This window comes from Delphinapterus leucas, chromosome X, assembly GCF_059928025.1.
Source record: "Delphinapterus leucas isolate spDelLeu-1000000601 "Yukka" chromosome X, BTC_Dleu_Yukka2, whole genome shotgun sequence".
Classification (NCBI taxonomy): Eukaryota; Metazoa; Chordata; class Mammalia; order Artiodactyla; family Monodontidae; genus Delphinapterus; species Delphinapterus leucas.
In genome coordinates this window covers 49,782,291-49,802,113 of record NC_143150.1, presented here as the reverse complement: position 1 = coordinate 49,802,113, position 19,823 = coordinate 49,782,291, and the positions used below count along the sequence as shown (strand labels likewise).

General features: G+C 36.5%; 1 protein-coding gene across 3 annotated transcripts in view; it reads left to right on the top strand.

The window, feature by feature from the left end:
• DIAPH2 (diaphanous related formin 2) overlaps positions 1–19,823 on the top strand; it is an 887,827-nt gene that overhangs the window by 230,801 nt on the left and 637,203 nt on the right. For all 3 annotated transcript variants that reach the window (XM_022580795.3, XM_089904292.1, XM_089904291.1), the window contains 2 exons: positions 3,014–3,150; positions 5,775–5,883. In XM_022580795.3, coding sequence (XP_022436503.1) covers positions 3,014–3,150; positions 5,775–5,883 — 246 coding nt within the window. The remainder of the gene's footprint in view (positions 1–3,013; positions 3,151–5,774; positions 5,884–19,823) is intronic.

Below are 19,823 nucleotides of genomic sequence, written 5' to 3'. Positions count from 1 at the left end.
GAAAATCATTTGACCTCTCTGCCAATCAGTCCCCTCACCTGTAAAATTAGGACTCTGATCTAAATTCTTACTGACTTGAGTAGTCAACTCTTACAGCTTTCCAGGTTATAACTGTAATCAGTATAGTTACTAGAGAAAGTGACATTTCCTGTAGAGCCTTTTCCCACGAGACAGAAGTTGATATGTTCATACGTAATTATTTATTACTTAAGAGTTTGGCAGTTTTGAAGAACATGATGTTTTTTTTTTTATTAGAGTAGAGTTGATTTACAGTGTTGTGTTAGTTTTACAGCAAAGTGATTCAGTTATATGTATACATGTATCTATTCTTTTTTAGATTCTTTTCTCATATGGGTTAGTACTACTCTGTATTAACAGTGAAATCTGACAGCATTTCATTGGAACAAAATTGCCATTTCAAGCTAACCTTTAGTTAAACACCACACATTTGAATATTTTCATGGTTCCTAATTTATCTTCGAAAAGAATTCAGTGTAGCATTCCCTATGCTATGCAGTAGGTCCTTGTTGGTTATCTATCTTATATGTAAAGTAGTCTTCTGTGTGTGTTCATCCCAAGCTTCTGATTTATCCCTCCCCTCCCATGTTTCCCCTTTGGTAACCATAAGTTTGTTTTCCATACCTGTAAGTCTGTTTCTGTTGTGTAAATAAGTTCATTTGTTTCTTTTCTTTAAGTTAGATTCCACATATGAGTGATATATGATATTTGTCTTTGTCTGACGTACTTCACTCAGTATGACAATCTCTAGGTCCATCTGTGTTGCTGCACATGGCATTATTTCATTTTTTTAATGGCTGAGTAATATTCCATTTTATGTATGTATCACATCTTCTTTATCCGTTCCTCTGTCAATGGACATTTAGGTTGCTTCTATGTCTTGGCTATTGTAAATAGTGCTGCAATGAACATTGGGGTGCATGTATCCTTTTGGGTTATGGTTTTCTCTGGATATATGCCTAGGAGTGGGATTGCTGGGGAATGTGGTAGTTCTATTTTTAGTTTTCTTTTTTGTTTTTCTTTTTTGCGGTATGCGGGCCTCTCAGTGTTGTGGCCTCTCCCATTGTGGAGCACAGGCTCCAGACACGCAGGCTCACTGGCCATGACTCATGGGCCCAGCCGCTCCGCAGCATGTGGGATCTTCCTGGACCAGGGCACGAACCCGTGTCCCCTGCATAGGCAGGCGGACTCTCAACCACTGTGCCACCAGGGAAGCCCTTATTTTTAGTTTTTTAAGGAACCTCCATACTGTGCTCCATAGTGGTTGTACCAATTTACATTCCCAATAACATTGTAAAACACGATAGTTTAACTTAGATTATTCTATATTAAGATTAGGCTTTAGTTAGAGCATGTTAATGTCTTGCACATAGGTCCTAGGAACATGAGTAAATGATAGGTCATTTAAATTATAGGGGTGTGAAACAATGGGCATAAAGTACACATTCAAAATTAAAAAAATATACAGTAATATATCCATTTCATGTTGGAATGAATTGTCATAATCAAAGAATGAAACTTTCATCTGACATGACTCATACATCAAATTTGCTGGCCCTGAGGAGTTTTGATTACCTACTTCAAAAACTCTTTTTGCTTATACAATGCATGTAATAATAGGATCATAAAAAGCAACCCATTGTCCCTTAACTTCCATTGCTATAATATTGCTCTGATGTTTAGATTGATGGTTTTCCATCATTTCTCATATCTTCATTTTTATTTTGAGTATGTCCCTACACATTACAAACTACTTTTAATAATAAAATGGAAATTTGAAAAATTAAATGATTTTACTCTCAGTCTAACTGATTTTTAAAGTTATTTTAAGTTTGGTAATTGCATGGTAACCATCTCTCTCAGTTTTCCACATCACTTATTTTCCTTACTACTTATTATTTACCGGCTACCTTTATACTTATATAGTCCTTCTGTTTTTCTTTGCTTCTTTTTAATCTCGTCTCTTCCATTTCCTTTTTTTGTCTTGTCTGTAAATTTCCTTATTTGTTATGACCTCGAGTAAAGTCATATTTAAGAGCTTTAGCTATGTTTTTTTTAGCCCTGAATTCTTTTAGAAGATAAATTAGGAACCATGAAAATATTCAAATGTGTGGTGTTTAACTAAAGGATAGCTTGAAATGGCAATTTTGCTCCAATGAAATGTTGTTGGATTTCACTGTTAAACTGTAAAAAGAAGCAAACATTATTTCATAAGAAATCTGAGAAATACTTTGTGGGACAAAGATCAAAGAAAATATTACCTTCTTCATGTAGTGAAAACCTGAGTTTTGGGCTTTCTTCATTTTTTTACCTAGTCATTCTTATGATGCACATTTGCATGCATATATTCAAGCCTAGAAAATAAATGAAAATGGTGTCTGGCTTCTCTGCCTAGTTGACTGTGACACTTAGTAAAACCCAGGCTCCATTTCTTTCTGTTCATAACTTTTGTAATGCAGCACAACTGCTTGAAAGAGGGAGGCTAAGAGAGAGAAGGTATGGGAAAATCCATACAGAGGTCTACTGCTTCTTTAACTGGCATGTAGTATACAAAAGAGCTTTTCAATGTTTTACCCTTTTTGTTCAACTTAGTTTTCCATACAAACATATTGGAGAATTTAACCATGAGTTCCAGACATCTCCAGGGAGACCCAGTGACATAAGTAGAACTGCTTTAGAAAATCATATCAGTATGTTCTTTACATATTCTTCTTTGTTGAGAAAATATTGGTGGTTCCCATATTTCTTCCAAATTTTTATGGAAGTTTTAGGCAGGCTAATGGAGATCATATCTGACCAAAGGACAAAACTCCAAGATGCAGTCATTTCAAATAAAAAACAAACAACTGCATTTGAAGAACATTCATCTAATTAAGTAGAACCTCACTGTGGAGGTATTGGTTTTTAGAAAATCATTGTTTAGTTGCTTTTTAAAATTAAAGATGTGTTCCAAAAACATTTTGAATGAAAGTTCATTTTAAAAAATTTTTTTCAGTTTGGATTGCAAAGGATTCTAGGTGATGAAAGAAGCCTTTTACTGTTGGCAAGAGCAGTTGACCCCAAACAACCCAACATGATGACTGAAATAGTAAAAATACTTTCTGCTATTTGTATTGTTGGAGAAGAGAACATGTACGTATTGCTCTATTATTATATTAACTGTATAGAAAATGACACTTGAGAAATTAACAAGTCCTACTTTTGTGCTGTTTCTTTTGATAATTTGCATGAAAATGCTATTAAATTTTAGAAAAAAATATTGATATTTTTAGCTTATCTATTTGGATATTAGCTTTTTTTTTGATTCTTTGAAAAATAGGTTTAAAAAGATAGAATCCTAATGGAGAGTTCTTCAAAGTTGGATATTCAAAGTTAATGAATAGAATTTTGTCTAGTTGAAGGTAAAGCAATTATTAGAAAAGTGGGAAAAGGTCAGTTAGGGAGTAATTTTGGCTAAACACACACACAGGCACACACATATACATACCCTACACAACATACACCCTCACACATGCACATCACAAAATTTGATTTCCTTAACTGAATTAACTAGATGCTTTATTTTGTACTATAATTTTATTTTATTTTTTTAACATCTTTATTGGAGTATAATTGCTTTACAATGTTCTGTTAGTTTCTGCTGTATAACAAAGTGAATCAGCCATACATATACATATATCCCCATATCTCCTCCCTCTTGTGTCTCCCTCCCAACCTCCTTATCCCACCCCTCTAGGTGGTCACAAAGCACCCAGCTGATCTCCCTGTGCTATGTGGCTGCTTCCCACTAGCTATCTATTTTACATTTGGTAGTATATATTAGTCATGACACTCTCTTACTTCGTCCCAGCTTACCCTTCCCCTCCCCGTGTCCTCAAGTCCATTCTCTATGTCTGCATCTTTATTCCTGTCCTGCCCCTAGGTTCTTCAGAACCAATTTTTTTTTTTTAGATTCCATATGTATGTGTTAGCATACAGTATTTGTTTTTCTCTTTCTGACTTACTTCACTCTGTATGACAGACTCTAGGTCCATCCACCTCAGTACAAATAACTCATTTTCGTTTCTTTTTATGGCTGAGTAATATACCATTGTATATATGTGCCACATCTTCTTTATCCATTCATCTGTCGATGGACACTTAGGTTGCTTCCATGTCCTGGCAATTGTAAATAGAGCTGCAATGATCATTGTGGTACATGACTCTTTTTGAATTATGGTTTTCTCAGGGTATATGCCCAGTAGTGAGATTGCTGGTTTATATGGTAGTTCTATTTTTAGTTTTTTAAGGAATCCCCGTACTCTTCTCCATAGTGGCTGTATCAATTGACATTCCCACCAACAGTGCACGAGGGTTCCCTTTTCTCCACACCATCTCCAGCGTTTATTGTTTGTAGATTTCTTGATGATGGCCATTCTGACTGGTGTGAGGTAGTTTTGATTTGCATTTCTCTAATGATTAGTGATGTTGAGCATCCTTTCTGCCTATGGTAAGTGAAAAGATGAAGCAATATTAATGGAATTAAATTAACTGGTTGGAAAGAACAAAAGGCTGTTGGTAACTACTCAGAGTGCACATAAGTGCCAATTTCAGCAAGTTGTTGCTGACTATGCATTAGATCATTTCTTCTTATGGAAATAATATTGAGTTAGAAGCAAAATTAAAGATTTGATATCCAGTTGGTAAGAAACCATTGAGATAAAGAATGTAATACCTGCTACGGACATGAACTAAAATATTTCTTCTGAACACTCTGTGTGGCAGTAATCATTTCAGTTTGAATTATAATGGGGCAGGCAAAGATTTAGGATTCTTCTAATATGTTGACTTTCTCATACCTCTTGGAATAAAATGAGATGTTGCTTAGTGCTGGTTCATCCTTCGAAACCAAAAGACAAACACTGAACAAAAATATTATCACACATTAAGTCTTATCTCAGTGAGAACAAACTGAGCATGAGATAACTTATGCAGATAGGCTTCCTTCCTTAGGTTTTATAGAAAAATCAGTTTATACACAAGTAAGAAATATTTTTCTAGTCTGTTAGGTTTTCAGTACTTAATTCATATAATGTACCCTACCCTGGTATATTTTATCAGTTAATTATAATTTCAGATATAGTTTGATAATAGTAGTATACTACATAGAGGTTAATTTGATTCAGACACTGTACAGAGATAGTTTCCAATATTTTTGTTCAGGTGAATAAGTTTCTTGTGCTTGGTAATTATAGATGCTTCTCTAATTTACTGGGCTTTCTCTTTTAGGTTTTTTTCCTTGTTCCATTTTCAAAGAATCCTGGGGTTTTTTTTAAGTTCTTTAAGAAATATTTACGCTTTTCAGCACTTTATTATAAAATTACAGTCCATTTACATTTGAATAAACTTTGAATAATTGTAAATGCCATATCACGTTTAAGTGACATTAATATCTATGTTAACACATGAAATATCAAAACCTGAAACTTAAAATTTTAATGTTTATCAATTAAGTATTTTTTTTAAATGTCAACCAGAAAAATTATTTTCCTCAAGACTTTCAAATTGAATTTTAATTTTGGTGCCCTAAAGTTATTTAACTCTATCAACATTTGACTTGTAGATATATGTGGACAAGAACACAATTCTTAAATTGTGGTGGTCTATGTGAAAACATCAAGCACCAGAAAGAAAACAGGGAAGACTGCATAAGGGATAACCCATATTCATATAGTATGTGTAAGATGTATTTCTCATTTCTATTTTTTTTTCTATAGTCTAGATAAACTTTTAGGAGCTATAACTACAGCAGCAGAACGAAATAACAGAGAACGATTTTCACCAATTGTGGAAGGATTAGAAAACCATGAAGCTTTGCAATTACAGGTGAGTTAGTTTCCGGGGTTATATTTAGAGTACTGGTTTTGTATGACACCAACTCCATTTTAGCTAGCATTTAAATAGAAGGGAACATAAAAATGAAATTCTTCCTGTTGCTTGGTCATTCATAGAAGCTATGGTTTTGTCTGTGAAAATGACAATTTGTTTAAAATTAGCAAAAGTACTTTGAATTATTATAAATATGATGATCATAAATATTTGGATAGAAATTTAGTAATTATTGTAATAAGCCATGGAAATTAAAGCCTTAGCATTAATCAGGGCAAGAGGGCAAACAGTTCAGCCACTGCTGTTATCCTGAGGGTTAATGAAGTCTGTGTGGGCTTGTTGTAGAAATTTAAGAAAACTAAACACATCTCTTTTTTTGTGCCATTCACACAGCATTCAGAAGTTTCACTGCCCAGAATAGGGAGGATTGAATTGCAACTCTTAGGTCATGGTCTGTCTCATAGTCCTGTGTAGACCCAGCCTATATGTCTTCTTTAGAAAATGACAAAATTTGCTATCTTTTCTTAGATGGTTTCAGGAAATGAGCCATTTTATGAAAGATAACATTGTTCTTTAGTGATGAGAACTCTTATTTATTGACTGTACTTATCGTGTGAGATTCTGGACTAAACATTTGAATTTACATATACTATCTAGTTTAATCCTCACAATTCAGCTATGTAGGTACTATTATTATCTCCATTTTGCTTATGAGACAAATAGGCTGAGATTAAATAACTTGTCTAAGGTGCCACAGCTTGTAAGTGGGACAGTCAAATTCGATGCCAGGTTTGTTAGTCTGTGGTGCCCATCTCTTTCTTTTAGACAGTGTTTAGCATTTAATGTACCATGGGAAACACTTTCTGAAATATTTTTTAAACCCTTGTAGTGTCATTCAACAAAGAGAACATGGGTCCACGTTTATTTTATGAAATTATTTAGCAGTGAGTGTTTAAATATTAAAATTTCTTATCTGATATAAAAACAAAGAGTTTCTTTTCCCCTTTTTAATTTTATTGTTAAGTGTATTTACCTGTTTTCACCAGAGATTCAAACTACAGCAGATAGATAACTTGGCTTGTCCAAAGAAAATACTGTAGTGTTACAAAACTATAATCCCTTTCCAAATACTTGAAGAAATTTGTTAATTGTTACTTCTACTCCAGCTATGATGAACATTTCAGATAGACTTTTATGGTGTACCTTTTATGGCTAGTGTATTACATTTTTTAATGCTTGGGGGATTTCCTTTCAGTGTTTCCTTTTTTAAATATACTTCTTATTATACAATTTATTTCAATAAAATTTAACATCTCTACTGAAAGGTTTGGAAACTGTCTTTTTTAAGATGACTTCTTGAACTCTTTGTTCTTGTTTCTGTGCTTGGGCTTACCTAACTAAATCTCATTGACTTTCAGTTGTATGTAGGAGTTTGTACTTGTCTTGCAAAGTTTGCTTAGGAGGAATTAAGTGTTTTATCTATATTCAAAGTTTTCATTCCTCACTCAGATCATTCACTCACTCAAAATCACACAGCTGTTGAGAGGTAGAGCTATGATTTGAAGCCAGGTCTATGTGATGCCAACATGTGTATACTGTATTGTCTGACCTTTAAATGACACCCCTGACATAGAATAGATCAGCCCACACAATGAGGTGGGAATGACATTTGCTAGCCTTCATGAAGCTGGACTGAATGGAATGATAAAAGTGGCAAGTTTTTAACAAGTAACATGGAAGGATCATAGACGTCTTGCTAGGTATTCAAGAAATTGTTGAATACTGATTATAGATGCAAACATATGCAAATCACAATTTGAAATTTCCTATTTTAATGAGGTACGAAAGTTAGTGATTTGTTATATACAGAGCCTGGTACTCTCAGAAGAATTGTGAAGTGGGTTTGTTTATTTGGATTATTTCACGTGGATGAAAAAAATATCTAAAAGTTCAAAAATATATTCAGAATACAGAATGAAAAACAAAAGTTTAAAATCTGTTGTTTAAAGAATGAAATGAGTGCCGTATTTTAACAGAATTACTTTTCTATTTCTGTAGTATCCTGAGACTTCTCAAAATGTTATTACAGTCTCAGGAAGTAATTCTGTTAAAATACAGGACTAATTATATTTTTAAATAATAACTACATACCCCCCCCACCCCCCTGCTTTTTGGATTCCAAAAGAGGTTATTAAGTTCTCACAGAAGTTTTCTAGCTCATATATTTTGTACCTGTGATAGGAGTTTTATTATCTTCAGTAGTTCAAGAAATAGACAATAAATCATATATCTTCATATGTTCTCTGTTCATTGACTTTCCTTCAGCTGAGTAGCCTTCTCAAGTCTCCCCCATACTACAGTGCCTTCTTTTGATCCTAGTTATCCTTCAAAGTAGCTTCTCATCTTTCTTTTTCATTTTATAGTCTAAGTCTCTAAAAGAATCATCCATACTTGTTTTCTCTGTTTCCTAAATTACCTTTCACAACTCAACTTTTTCACAGTTCTTCAAAAGGTTGACAATGATCTTTGAATTTCAAAGTCCAGTGGCTTCTTTCCAATCCTGATTGCTTGGCTCTATTGGTCACTCCCTCCTTGAAAATTTTCCTGCCTTTGGCTTTCTAGGCACCATCCTCTCCTTGCTCGCTGAATACCTCTAACTGTTCTTTCTCTATCTTCTTCGTGCGTTTCTTCTTACTTCTTGGCTATTTTATTCTTTATGTTCTTTTCTTGGTCCCATTCTGTCATCATTTTTGTTTATACATACATATGGACACACATATACACACGTATATAAGCTCATATACATATACATCTATATGTATTGATACACACATATGTGAATACTCTCAATTGCTTCTCTAGCTTTAACGTCCAACTATGTTCTAGTGATTCCCCAGGTTTTAAGTCTGGCTCATATCGGTATTCAATCCTACCTGTCCAAATAGCTAACTGGATGTTTTAGAAGCGTCATAAAAATTCAAAATTAAAAATAGCATTTATAAGCCATGTGCCAGTGTTCTAAATACTTTAATATGTTACCTCATTTTAAACCTCACAGCAATTCTCTGAGAGAGATAGTAGTAGTATCCCCATTTTATAGATGAGTAAGCTGAGGCTCATAGAGGTTAGACAACTTTTCTAGGGTCACATAGTAAATAGGAAGTAAAGCTCACTTTAGACCCTAGAGTAATCTGTCTTCAGAGTACTTGCTCTTAACCACTATATGGTACCTCCTCTTAGTAAAATGAGCTCATTTTCTCTTTCCCTTAGCATGATTTCCCCCCTAAAAGAAGTCTACTCTTCTTCCTGCCTTTCTCATTTTAGATAATAGAGAGGTATCATTTTCTTCCTGATCTTTGGTTTTCCTCAAGACTTCATTCTTCTTTGTTCCCTGCATCCAATTAATCATCAAGTCTTACAAAAGACTATGAATCTATCCCAGTCTGTCTATCTCCACTGTCTTTATCTTCTCCCAGCAATATAATTCCAACAATTTCCTAATTAGTACCCCAAACTGATACATTCTTCCCCAAAACAGACAAATATTTTGTACTACTGTTGGTTATCCTTTAAAAATAAATCTGATTCTAACATAGTAGCATTCCTAGAAACCTATCTATGCTCATGACCCATTGCTTGATAAAAGTGAAAAGCCTAAGCATGATGAATGACCTTTCTCAATGTGGTCCCAATCTAACATTCTGGCCTTACAGCCTGTCACACTCCCAAATGTACCATATGTTTTAGCTGTATTAAACCTGGTGTTTCCCAGATATGCTGTAGCCTTTTAAATGCCCTCAAACATTTTATCATGCAGAACACTTTGCTTGGAATAGCAATGCTTCCCCAGCTATGTCCCTTTCCTCTTGGTAAGGTTTAATGAGGACACAAAGGAAGGCAAATTTAGGTATGTGCTGCATAAGTCAAGGAAGGCTTCAGTGATGAGGTGATGCTTTAACTGGGTCTTGAAGGATCAATAGAAATTTTCCAGAAAATTATCTTTACTGATACAAAACCAGTACTCTGGTAGGGTGGAAGGCAGGAGAACGGCTTCCAGTAGGTAAAAATAGAGGCCAGAGGGCTTTCCTGGTGGCGCAGTGGTTGAGAGTCCACCTGCCGATGCAGGGGACAGGGGTCGTGCCCCAGTTTGGGAGGATCCCACATGCCGTGGAGCGGCTGGGCCCGCGAGCCATGGCCGCTGGGCCTGCGCGTCCGGAGCCTGTGCTCCGCAACGGGAGAGGCCACAACAGTGAGAGGCCCACGTACCACACACACACACACAAAATAGAGGCCAGAGTAGTCTGCCAGCCCCTTCACAAAAGACAGAGTGAGGTAATACCAACATATAGTTGAAACTGATTTCTACGTAGCCCATCAGGAAAAGCTAGGGTACACTGAGCATTAGTAATAGTTGTTTTTTTTCCCCTTTAACTTTTATTTTTATTATTTAAAAAAATTTTTTTAAATTGAAGTATGGTTGATTTACAGTGTTGTGTGAGTTTCAGGTGTACAGCAAAGTGATTCAGCTATACATATACATATATATGTATGACTGTATACCTATGAATGTGTGTATATATATATTTTACATTCTCTTCCATTATAGGTTATTACAAGATATTGAGTATAGTTCCCTGTGCTATAACAGTAGGTCTTTGTTGGTGATCTATTTTATATATAGTAGTATGTATATGTTAATCCCAAACTCCTAATTTGTCCCTCCCAATAATAGCTGTTTATGGAAGGAGAAGGTCATAGAGTTAACCTCCAATGATGTATTATAAAAACCAGCCCCAGTCTTCACAGGCTGCTATTAGTCTGAAAGTTGCAATGTCTTAAAGTATTTCAGGAACTGTGTGCAGAAGTGTTTTTATTTTAGCATGATTTAATACATCTAAAAAATGTTGTCTAACATGCTGAAAATAATTTAAAAAATTGTGCATGTTATAATTAGATATGGTACACAAAAACATAGAAGTAAATATACAGTTGGTTCACTTATCCAGACCTCACCTATTTGAGAGATTTATCATTTTGGAATATAACTCAGAACCAGAAAAAAAGAAAAAAAGAAAATAATCTGAGTAGCCTACAAAATGTCACCAAATCCATCAAGTAAGCCTCATGATGACAAAGACCTTTTGGCCTTTAATCAGAGCCTATTAACTCTTTCTTCCTATGTTATCTTAATGGCCCGATTTTCTGTTTTCCATCCATAGCAGACTAGAAGCACGAGTTGGGAGGTTGGAAGACAATTTATTCCAGACTTGTGCACTGAGATGATGAAGAAGCAACAACTGACACAATGAAAGCAAGGGAGAAGGAGATAGAAACATAATAAAAGAGTGGAACTGGAATTCAAAAATTATAACATTTGGTTTCATTTGGCGTCAGAGCAAATAGCCCTGTATCTCTCAATAGCTCCTGAGGGCATCTATGTGTTCCATCATCTCTCACTAACTCACATATTTAATCATGCCCCTGAGTCAGCAAAAAAATAAAATAACAAATTATACCTAGGATATTTTAAGAATGTGGGAATTCAGGAATTCTCTTCAGAAAGAGTTCCATGCAAAAACAGATGTTCATGCTTAAATAGACAAACCCTCAGGCATATGGACTGATTCTCTGTAGCGCGATTCTTTCCACAGTGGTTCTCAAGTGTTGAGATTTTACTCTAAGCATACTTATAAATTAGCTATTAGTGCACTCGTACCATCACATATGAGAAAGTAGCTTTGGATAAATCATTTATTATTTGTCAGTAGAGGTACATTTATAATAAAACAAGGCACTGCAGCTATGGATAAGGAGGAAATTTGTGGAAAAGTAAATGAGTGTGTTAAATATTGTGTTGAAGGAATGTCTGATACTACTTAGGAAGCTAAATAACTATTTATTGACAATTTTATACTACTACCATTTAAAAACTAGAATTATTACAGTGGGGGGTTGTATAGAAATATTTACAACATGTAGTCATGTTTCAAGTACAAAAATAACTTCGGAGTTAAAGAAGGATGTCTTTTATTTTAAACCTGTTTCAAAGTTGAATAATTGCCAAATCGATCATTTTTGGTAACGGGGAATCACTAGTGACCTCTGTAATATAAAAAGCAACAGACACTTTGGAAGTCATCATATTGGTTTCCACAGCACCATTCAATGCTATTGGTCACTCTTGAACAAAGCTCTCTCTTCCCTCAACTTCTATGATACTAAGCTCTCCTCATTTTTACTTTACCTCTTTGTTACATTTAAAATCTCCTGTCTCTATGCTTGGCCTTAAAATATACTTATTCCTAGAGGTTGATCCATAGTCCTTTGATCCTTTGCTCTGGTCCTTTGCTCATTCTGTACATTGTCCTTGGCAGCATTATCCATCCTTATGACTTCCACCAGCACTTCTATGTGATGAATCTCTCTGAACTCTTCTATTCCAAATGCATCCTGACTCACAGATTCCATATATTCAGCTCCCTTCTGACTGGATTTCAAATTCAGTATTGTCCTTAACTGTACTTTTCTTCCTTATCTTCATCCTCTCCTTCCTACTCCAGTCCACTCTCCAACCTTAACCTGCCTTTCTCTCTTTTTTTAACATCTTTATTGGAGTATAATTGCTTTACAATGGTGTGTTACTTTCTCCTTTATAACAAAGAGAATCAGCTATACATATACATATATACCCATATCTCCTTCCTCTTGTGTCTCCCTCCCACCCTCCCTATCCCACTGCTCTAGGTGGTCACAAAGCACCCAGCTGACCTCCCTGTGCTATGTGGCTGCTTCCCACTAGCTAGCTATTTTATATTTGGTAGTGTATATATGTCCATGCCACTCTATCACTTCCTCCCAGCTTACACTTCCCCCTCCCTGTGTCCTCAAGTCCATTCTCTACAGCTGTGTCTTTATTCCTGTCCCACCCCTAGGTTCTTCAGAACCATTTTTTTCAAAGAGATATTCTTTCGTTGTTAGCGTATAGTAATCCAACAGGTTTCTGTGCATTAATTTTGTATCCTGCTACTTTACCAAATTCATTGATTAGCTCTAGTAGTTTTCTGGTGACATCTTTAGGATTCTCTATGTATAGTATCATATGCAAACAGTGAAAGTTTTACTTCTTCTTTTCCAATTTATATTCCTTTTATTTCTTTTTCTTCCTTGATTGCTGTGGCTAAAACTTCCAAAACTATGTTCAATAATAGTGGTGAGAGTAGATAACCCTGTCTTGTTCTTGATCTTAGTGGAAATGGTTTCAGTTTTTCACCATTGAGAATGATGTTGGCTGTGGGTTTGTCATATATGGCCTTTATTATGTTGAGGTAAGTTCCCTCTATGCCTACTTACTGGAGGGTTTTTATCATAAATGGGTGTTGAATTTTGTTGAAAGCTTTTTCTGCATCTATTGAGATGATCATACAGGTTTTCTCCTTTAATTTGTTAATATGGTGTATCATATTGATTTACTTGCATATATTGAAGAATCCTCACATCCCTGGGATAAACCCCACTTGATCATGGTGTGTGATCCTTTTAATGTGCTGTTGGATTCTGTTTCCTAGTATTTTGTTGAGGATTTTTGCATCTATGTTCATCACTGATATTGGCCTATAGTTCTCTTTCTTTGTGACATCGTTGTCTGGTTTTGGTATCAGGGTGATGGTGGCCTCGTAGAATGAGTTAGGGAGTGTTCCTCCCTCTGCTATATATTTTGGAAGAGTTTGAGAAGGATAGGTGTTAGCTCTTCTGTAAATGTTTGATAGAATTCACCTGTGAAGCCATCTGGTCCTGGGCTTCTGTTTGTGGGAAGATTTTTAATCAGAGTTTCAATTTCAGTGCTTGTGATTGGCCTGTTTATAATATCTATTTCTTCCTGGTTCAGTCTCAGAAGGTTGTGCTTTTATAAGAATTTGTCCATTTCTTCCAGGTTGTCCGTTTTATTGGCATAGAGTTGTTTGTAGTAATCTCTCATGATTCTTTGTATTTCTGCAATGTCAGTTGTTACTTCTCCTTTTTCATTTCTAGTTCTGTTGATTTGAGTCTCCTCCCTTTTTTTCTTGATGAGTCTGGCTAATGTTTTATCAATTTTGTTTATCTTCTCAAAGAACCAGCTTTTAGTTATATTCATCTTTGCTATTGTTTCCTTCATTTCTTTTTCATTTATTTCTGATCTGATCTTTATGATTTCTTTCCTTCTGCTAACTTTGGGGTGTTTTTTTGTTCTTCTTTCTCTAATTTCTTTTTGTGTAAAGTTAGGTTGTTTACTTGAGATGTTTCTTTTTTCTTGAGGTAGGACTGTATTGCTATAAATTTCCCTCTTAGAACTTCTTTTGCTGCATCCCATAGGTTTTGGGTCTTTGTGTTTTCATTGTCATTTGTTTCTAGGTATTTTTTGATTTCCTCTTGCATTTCTTCAGTGACCTCTTGGTTATTTAGTAACATATTGTTTAGCCTCCAAGTGTTTGTATTTTTTACAGTTTTTTTCTTGTAATTGATATCTAGTCTCATAGCCTTGTGGTCAGAAATGATACTTGATACGATTTCAATTTTCTTAAATTTACCAAGGCTTCATTTGTGACCCAAGATATGATCTATCCTGGAGAATGTTCCATGAGCACTTGAGAAGAAAGTGTATTCTGTTTTTGGTTGGAATGTCCTATAAATATCAATTAAGTCCATCATGTTTAATGTGTCATTTAAAGCTTTTGTTTCCTTATTTATTTTCATTTTGGATGATCTGTCCATCAGTGAAAGTGGGGTGTTAAAGTCCCCTACTATGATTGTGTTACTGTCAATTTCCCCTTTTATGGCTGTTAGCATTTGCCTTATGTATTGAGGTGCTCCTATGTTGGGTGTATGAATATTTACAATTGTTATATCTTCTTCTTGGATTGATCCCTAGATCATTATGTAGTGTTCTTCTTTGTCTCTTGTAATAGTCTTTAAAGTCTCTTTTGTCTGATATGAGAATTGCTACTCCAGTTTTCTTTTGATTTCCATTTGCATGGAATATCTTTTTCCATCCCTTCACTTTCAGTCTGTATGTGTCCCTAGGTCTGAAGTGGGTCTCCTGTAGGCAGCATGTATATGGGTCTTGTTTTTGTATCCATTCAGCCAGTCTGTGTCTTTTGGTTGGAGCATTTAGTCCATTTACATTTAAGGTAGTTATCAATATGTATGTTCGTATTACCATTTTCTTAACTGTTTTGGGTTTGTTATTGTAGGTCTTTTCCTTCATTTGTGTTTCATGCCTAGAGAAGTTGGATTTGTTGTAAAGCTGGTTTGGTGGTGCTGAATTCTCTTAGCTTTTGCTTGTCTGTCAAGGTTTTACTTTCTCCATTGAATGTGAATGAGATCCTTGCTGTGTAGAGTAATCTTGGTTGTAGGTTTTTCCTTTTCATCACTTTAAATATGTCCTGCCACTCCCTTCTGGCTTGCAGAGTTTCTGCTGAAAGTTCAGCTCTTAACCTTATGGGGATTCCCTTGTATGTTATTTGTTGATTTTCCCTTGCTGCTTTTAATATTTTTTCTTGGTATTTAATTTTTGTTAGTTTGATTAATATGTGTTGGCACGTTTCTCCTTGTATTTATCCTGTATGGGACTCTCTGTGCTTACTGGACTTGATTATTTCCTTTCCCATATCAGGGAAGTTTTCTACTATAATCTGTTCAAATATTTTCTCAGTCCCTTTCTTTTTCTTTTCTTCTCCTGGGACCCCTATAATTCAAATGTTGGTATGTTTAGTGTTGTCCCAGAGGTCTCTGAGACTGTCCTCAATTCTTTTCATTCTTTTTTCTTTATTCTGCTCTGCAGTAGTTATTTCCACTATTTTATCTTCCAGGTCACTTATCCGTTCTTCTGCCTCAGTTATTCTGCTATTGATTCCTTCTAGATAATTTTTAATTTTATTTATTTTTTTGTTCATCATTGTTTGTTTGCTCTTCAGTTCTTCTAGGTCCTTTTTAAATGTTTCTTGTATTTTCTCAATTCTATTTCCATGATTTTGGATCATCTTTACTATCATTACTCTGAATTCCTTTTCAGGTGGATTGCCTATGTCCTCTTCATTTGTTTGGTCTGGTGGGTTTTTACCTTGCTCCTTCATCTGCTGTGTGTTTCTATGTCTTCTCATTTTGCTTAACTTACTGTGTTTGGTGTCTCCTTTCCACAGGCTGCAGGTTCGTATTTCCCGTTGTTTTTGGTATTTGCCCCCAGTGGGTAATGTTGGTTCAGTGCATTGTGTAGGCTTCCTCGTGGAGGGGACTGATGCCTGTGTTCTGGTGGATGAGGCTGGATCTTGTCTTTCTGCTGGGCAGGACTGTGTCCAGTGGTGTGTTTTGGGGTGTCTGTGACCTTATAATGATTTTAGGCAGCCGCTCTGCTAATGGATGCGGTTGTGTTCCTGTCTTGCTAGTTGTTTGGCATAGGATGTCCAGAAATGTAGCTTGCTGGTCATCAAGTGGAGCTGGGTCTTAGTGTTGAGATGGAGATCTCTGGGAGGGCTTTCACCATTTGATATTAGATGGAGCCAGGAGGTCTCTGGTGGACCAGTGTGTGAACTTGGCTCTCCCACCTCAGAGGCACAGGCCTGATACCTGGCCAGGGCATGAAGACCCTGTCAGCCACACGGCTCAGAAGAAAAGGGACAAAAGAAGCATGAAATAAATAAAATAAACTTAAAAATAAAAAAGCATTATTAAAAATATAAAAATTAAAAAGGAAAAAAAGAAGGAAAGAAGAGAGCAACCAAACCAACAAACAAATCCACCAATGATATCAAGCACCAAAAATTATACAAAAAAAAAAACCCAACAGACAGAACCCTAGCACAAATGGTAAAAGCAGAGCTTTACAGACAAAATTACAGAAAGAAGTATACACATACACAGTCACAAAAAGAGAAAAAGGAAAAAAAAAATCTATATATAAAAAAAAGAAATAGGAAGAGAGTAACAAAATCAATAAACAAATCTACCAATAATAATTAACTGTATATACTAAACTAAGATAAACATAAAGCCAGGAATAAATTAGATGCAGGAAGCAAACCCCAAGTCTATAGTTGCTCCCAAAGTCCACTGCCTCAATTTTGGAATGATTCATCATCTATTCATGTATTCCAGAGATGATGGGTATATGAAGTTGATTGTGGGGATTTAATCCGCTGCTCCTGAACCTGCATGGAGAGATTTCCCTTTCTCTTCTTTGTTCGCACAGCTCCTGGGGTTCAGCTTTGGATTTGGCCCCGCCTCTGTGTGTAGGTCCCCTGAGGCCATCTGTTCCTCACCCAGACAGGACAGAGTTAAAGTAGCAGCCGATTAGGGGCCTCTGGCTCACTCAGGCCGGTGGGAGGGAGGGGTACAGAATGCGGGGCAAGCCTGTGGCGGCAGAGGCCTCCGTGACGTTGAACCAGTGTGAGGCGTGCCATGTGTTCTCCCGGGGAAGTTGTCCCTGGATCACGGGACCCTGGCAGTGGCGGGCTGCAACAGGCTCCCAGGAGGGGAGGTGTAGATAGTGACCTGTGCTTGCACACAGGCTTCTTGGTGGCTACAGCAGCAGCCTTAGCACTTCATGTCCGTCTGTGGGGTCTGTGCTGATAGCTGTGGCTCACACCCATCTCTGGAGGTCGTTTAGGCGCTGCTCTGAATCACCTCTCCTTGTTCACCCCGAAACAATGGTCTCTTGCCTCTTCAGCAGGTCCAGACTTTTTCCCGGACTCCCTCCCAGCTAGCTGTGGCACACTAGCCCCCTTGAGGCTGTGTTCACGCAGCCAACCCCAGTCCTCTCTCTGAGATCTAAGCTCCGAAGCCCGAGCCTCAGCTCCCAGCCCCCGCCCGCCCCGTGGGGTGAGCCGACAAGCCTCTCGGGCTGGTGAGTGCTGGTCAGCACCAATCCTCTGTGCAGGAATCTCTCCGCTTTGCCCTCCACACCCCTGTTGCTGTGCTCTCCTCCGCGGCTCCGAAGCTTCCCCCCTCCGCCACCCGCAGTCTCCCTCCACGAAGGGGCTTCCTAGTGTATGGAAACTTTTCCTCCTTCACAGCTCCCTCCCAGTGGTGCAGGGCCCATCCCTATTCTTTTGTCTCTGTTTTTTCTTTTTTCTTTTGCCCTACCCAGGTATGTGGGGAGTTTCTAGCCTTTTAGTAGGTCTGAGGTCTTCTGCCAGCGTTCTGTAGGTGTTCTGTAGGAGGTGTTCCACATGTAGATGTATTTCTGATGTATTTGTGGGGAGGAAGGTGATCTCCACGTCTTACTCCTCCACCATCTTGGTGGTCTTCCAGGCCTGCCTTTCTCGTTTGCCCATTCCTGGTTAACCTTAGCATTGTCCACCAAGTAGCATAAACGAGAAACATAAGTCATTTTCGAATATACTCTTTCTCCATCCACCATTCCCTCAGTCACCAAATCCTACCAATTATACTGCCTTAGTGCTGTACTCTCCTTCCTTAGTATAATAGTATCTACCTCCCGCCCCCGCTACTTCTTTGTTTCAGGGCGTTGTCACATCTCAATGTTTTATAATTTCCCTGGACTCTTAAATATCTTCTGCCCTTCATTCCAGCCCCTTTTAAATCATTTTCTACAAAGTTATACTTCTGAAATGCCATTCTTGTTATATCACTGCTTAAAATCCTGTTACATCTTCCCATAGCCACTAGGAGTAAAGTCTAATGCTAGTCCACACAAAATATCAATACTTCATCATCTAACTGTGGCTTTGTCTCTAACCTCATATTCCGTCACTCTTCTACATATAGTTTTTGATCCAGTCATACTGTACCCAGTTCCCTGAACATTTTATGCTATTTCATCTCTCTGCCTCCATACCTTTGTACTTGGCAATGCCATGCCTGGAATCTTCCATTTTATGACTTAATAACTTTCTCTGTACATTTGTATCTTTCTTCGTTGGTACGTATTTTGACTCAAACCATCTTTTTTCCTAACTCCTGCTGGGTTGGGATAAAGCAAGACCTTGTTAGTGTCAAGAAAGTACTTAGTAAGGTCAATGTGTGACAGTGTCAATAACATTTTAAAAGCACAATTTGTCACAGCTAATGGCAATATGGATAATCTGTCTGAGAATGTCCTAGAGTTGGCAATTATTGTACTATATAGCTCTGTGAATTGTGATCAAACAGATAGATATTTGTATAGTTTTCAAAGCTGGTGAGTTACAGTAAATAAAAGGTTCTAGCATTTTCCCAGGAATTTTGTGAAGATATTTTATGTTTAAATATTTTCCCCTCTATCACTTAAGAAACTGAATGCAATTTCTTTTTGTAGTAGTATATCTCGTCAATAAAATTTGAAACATTTAATGACTATTCACCCATTATATTTTAAACATTTTATTGGCAGCAGTTAGGGGTTACAAAGAAAACCCTAAGCAAATACAGAGCCATATCTTGAGGAAGCTTGAAATTTATTTTGTGATATTTCACTCTCTATACCACACCCCACACCCCAGGATGAAGACAATAGAACCCTGTGACTAAAGAATGTAGGTGATTATTATACAAAGAATGTATCCTATTATGGTAAAAGAAGGATTATAATGTTATAGAAAAATTGATAGTAATTCAGTTTAGTATAGTTATGCATGGCAGAAATTATTGGATGCTTTCTCATATGTGCAAAGTTGGTGGTTTTTATCTACATGTTTATGCATTTGTTAAATGGGTTATATAGATATCATGTAAAAATCTCCATATAATATAGGGAGATCATTTAATAACATTGCAAATACAGAAACTTTTTTTACTGCTTAAAAATCATAATCGTAGTTCTAGCCTAGTATGTTTATCAATAATGGAGAAAATTCAGACTTCCTATTATTTTTGAATTTTAGTTCTCATGGAAGCTGAATTTAAATCAAATAAATATGGCAGATCATTTTGAACCTTAGATACATTATAAAGAAACTAAGCAACAG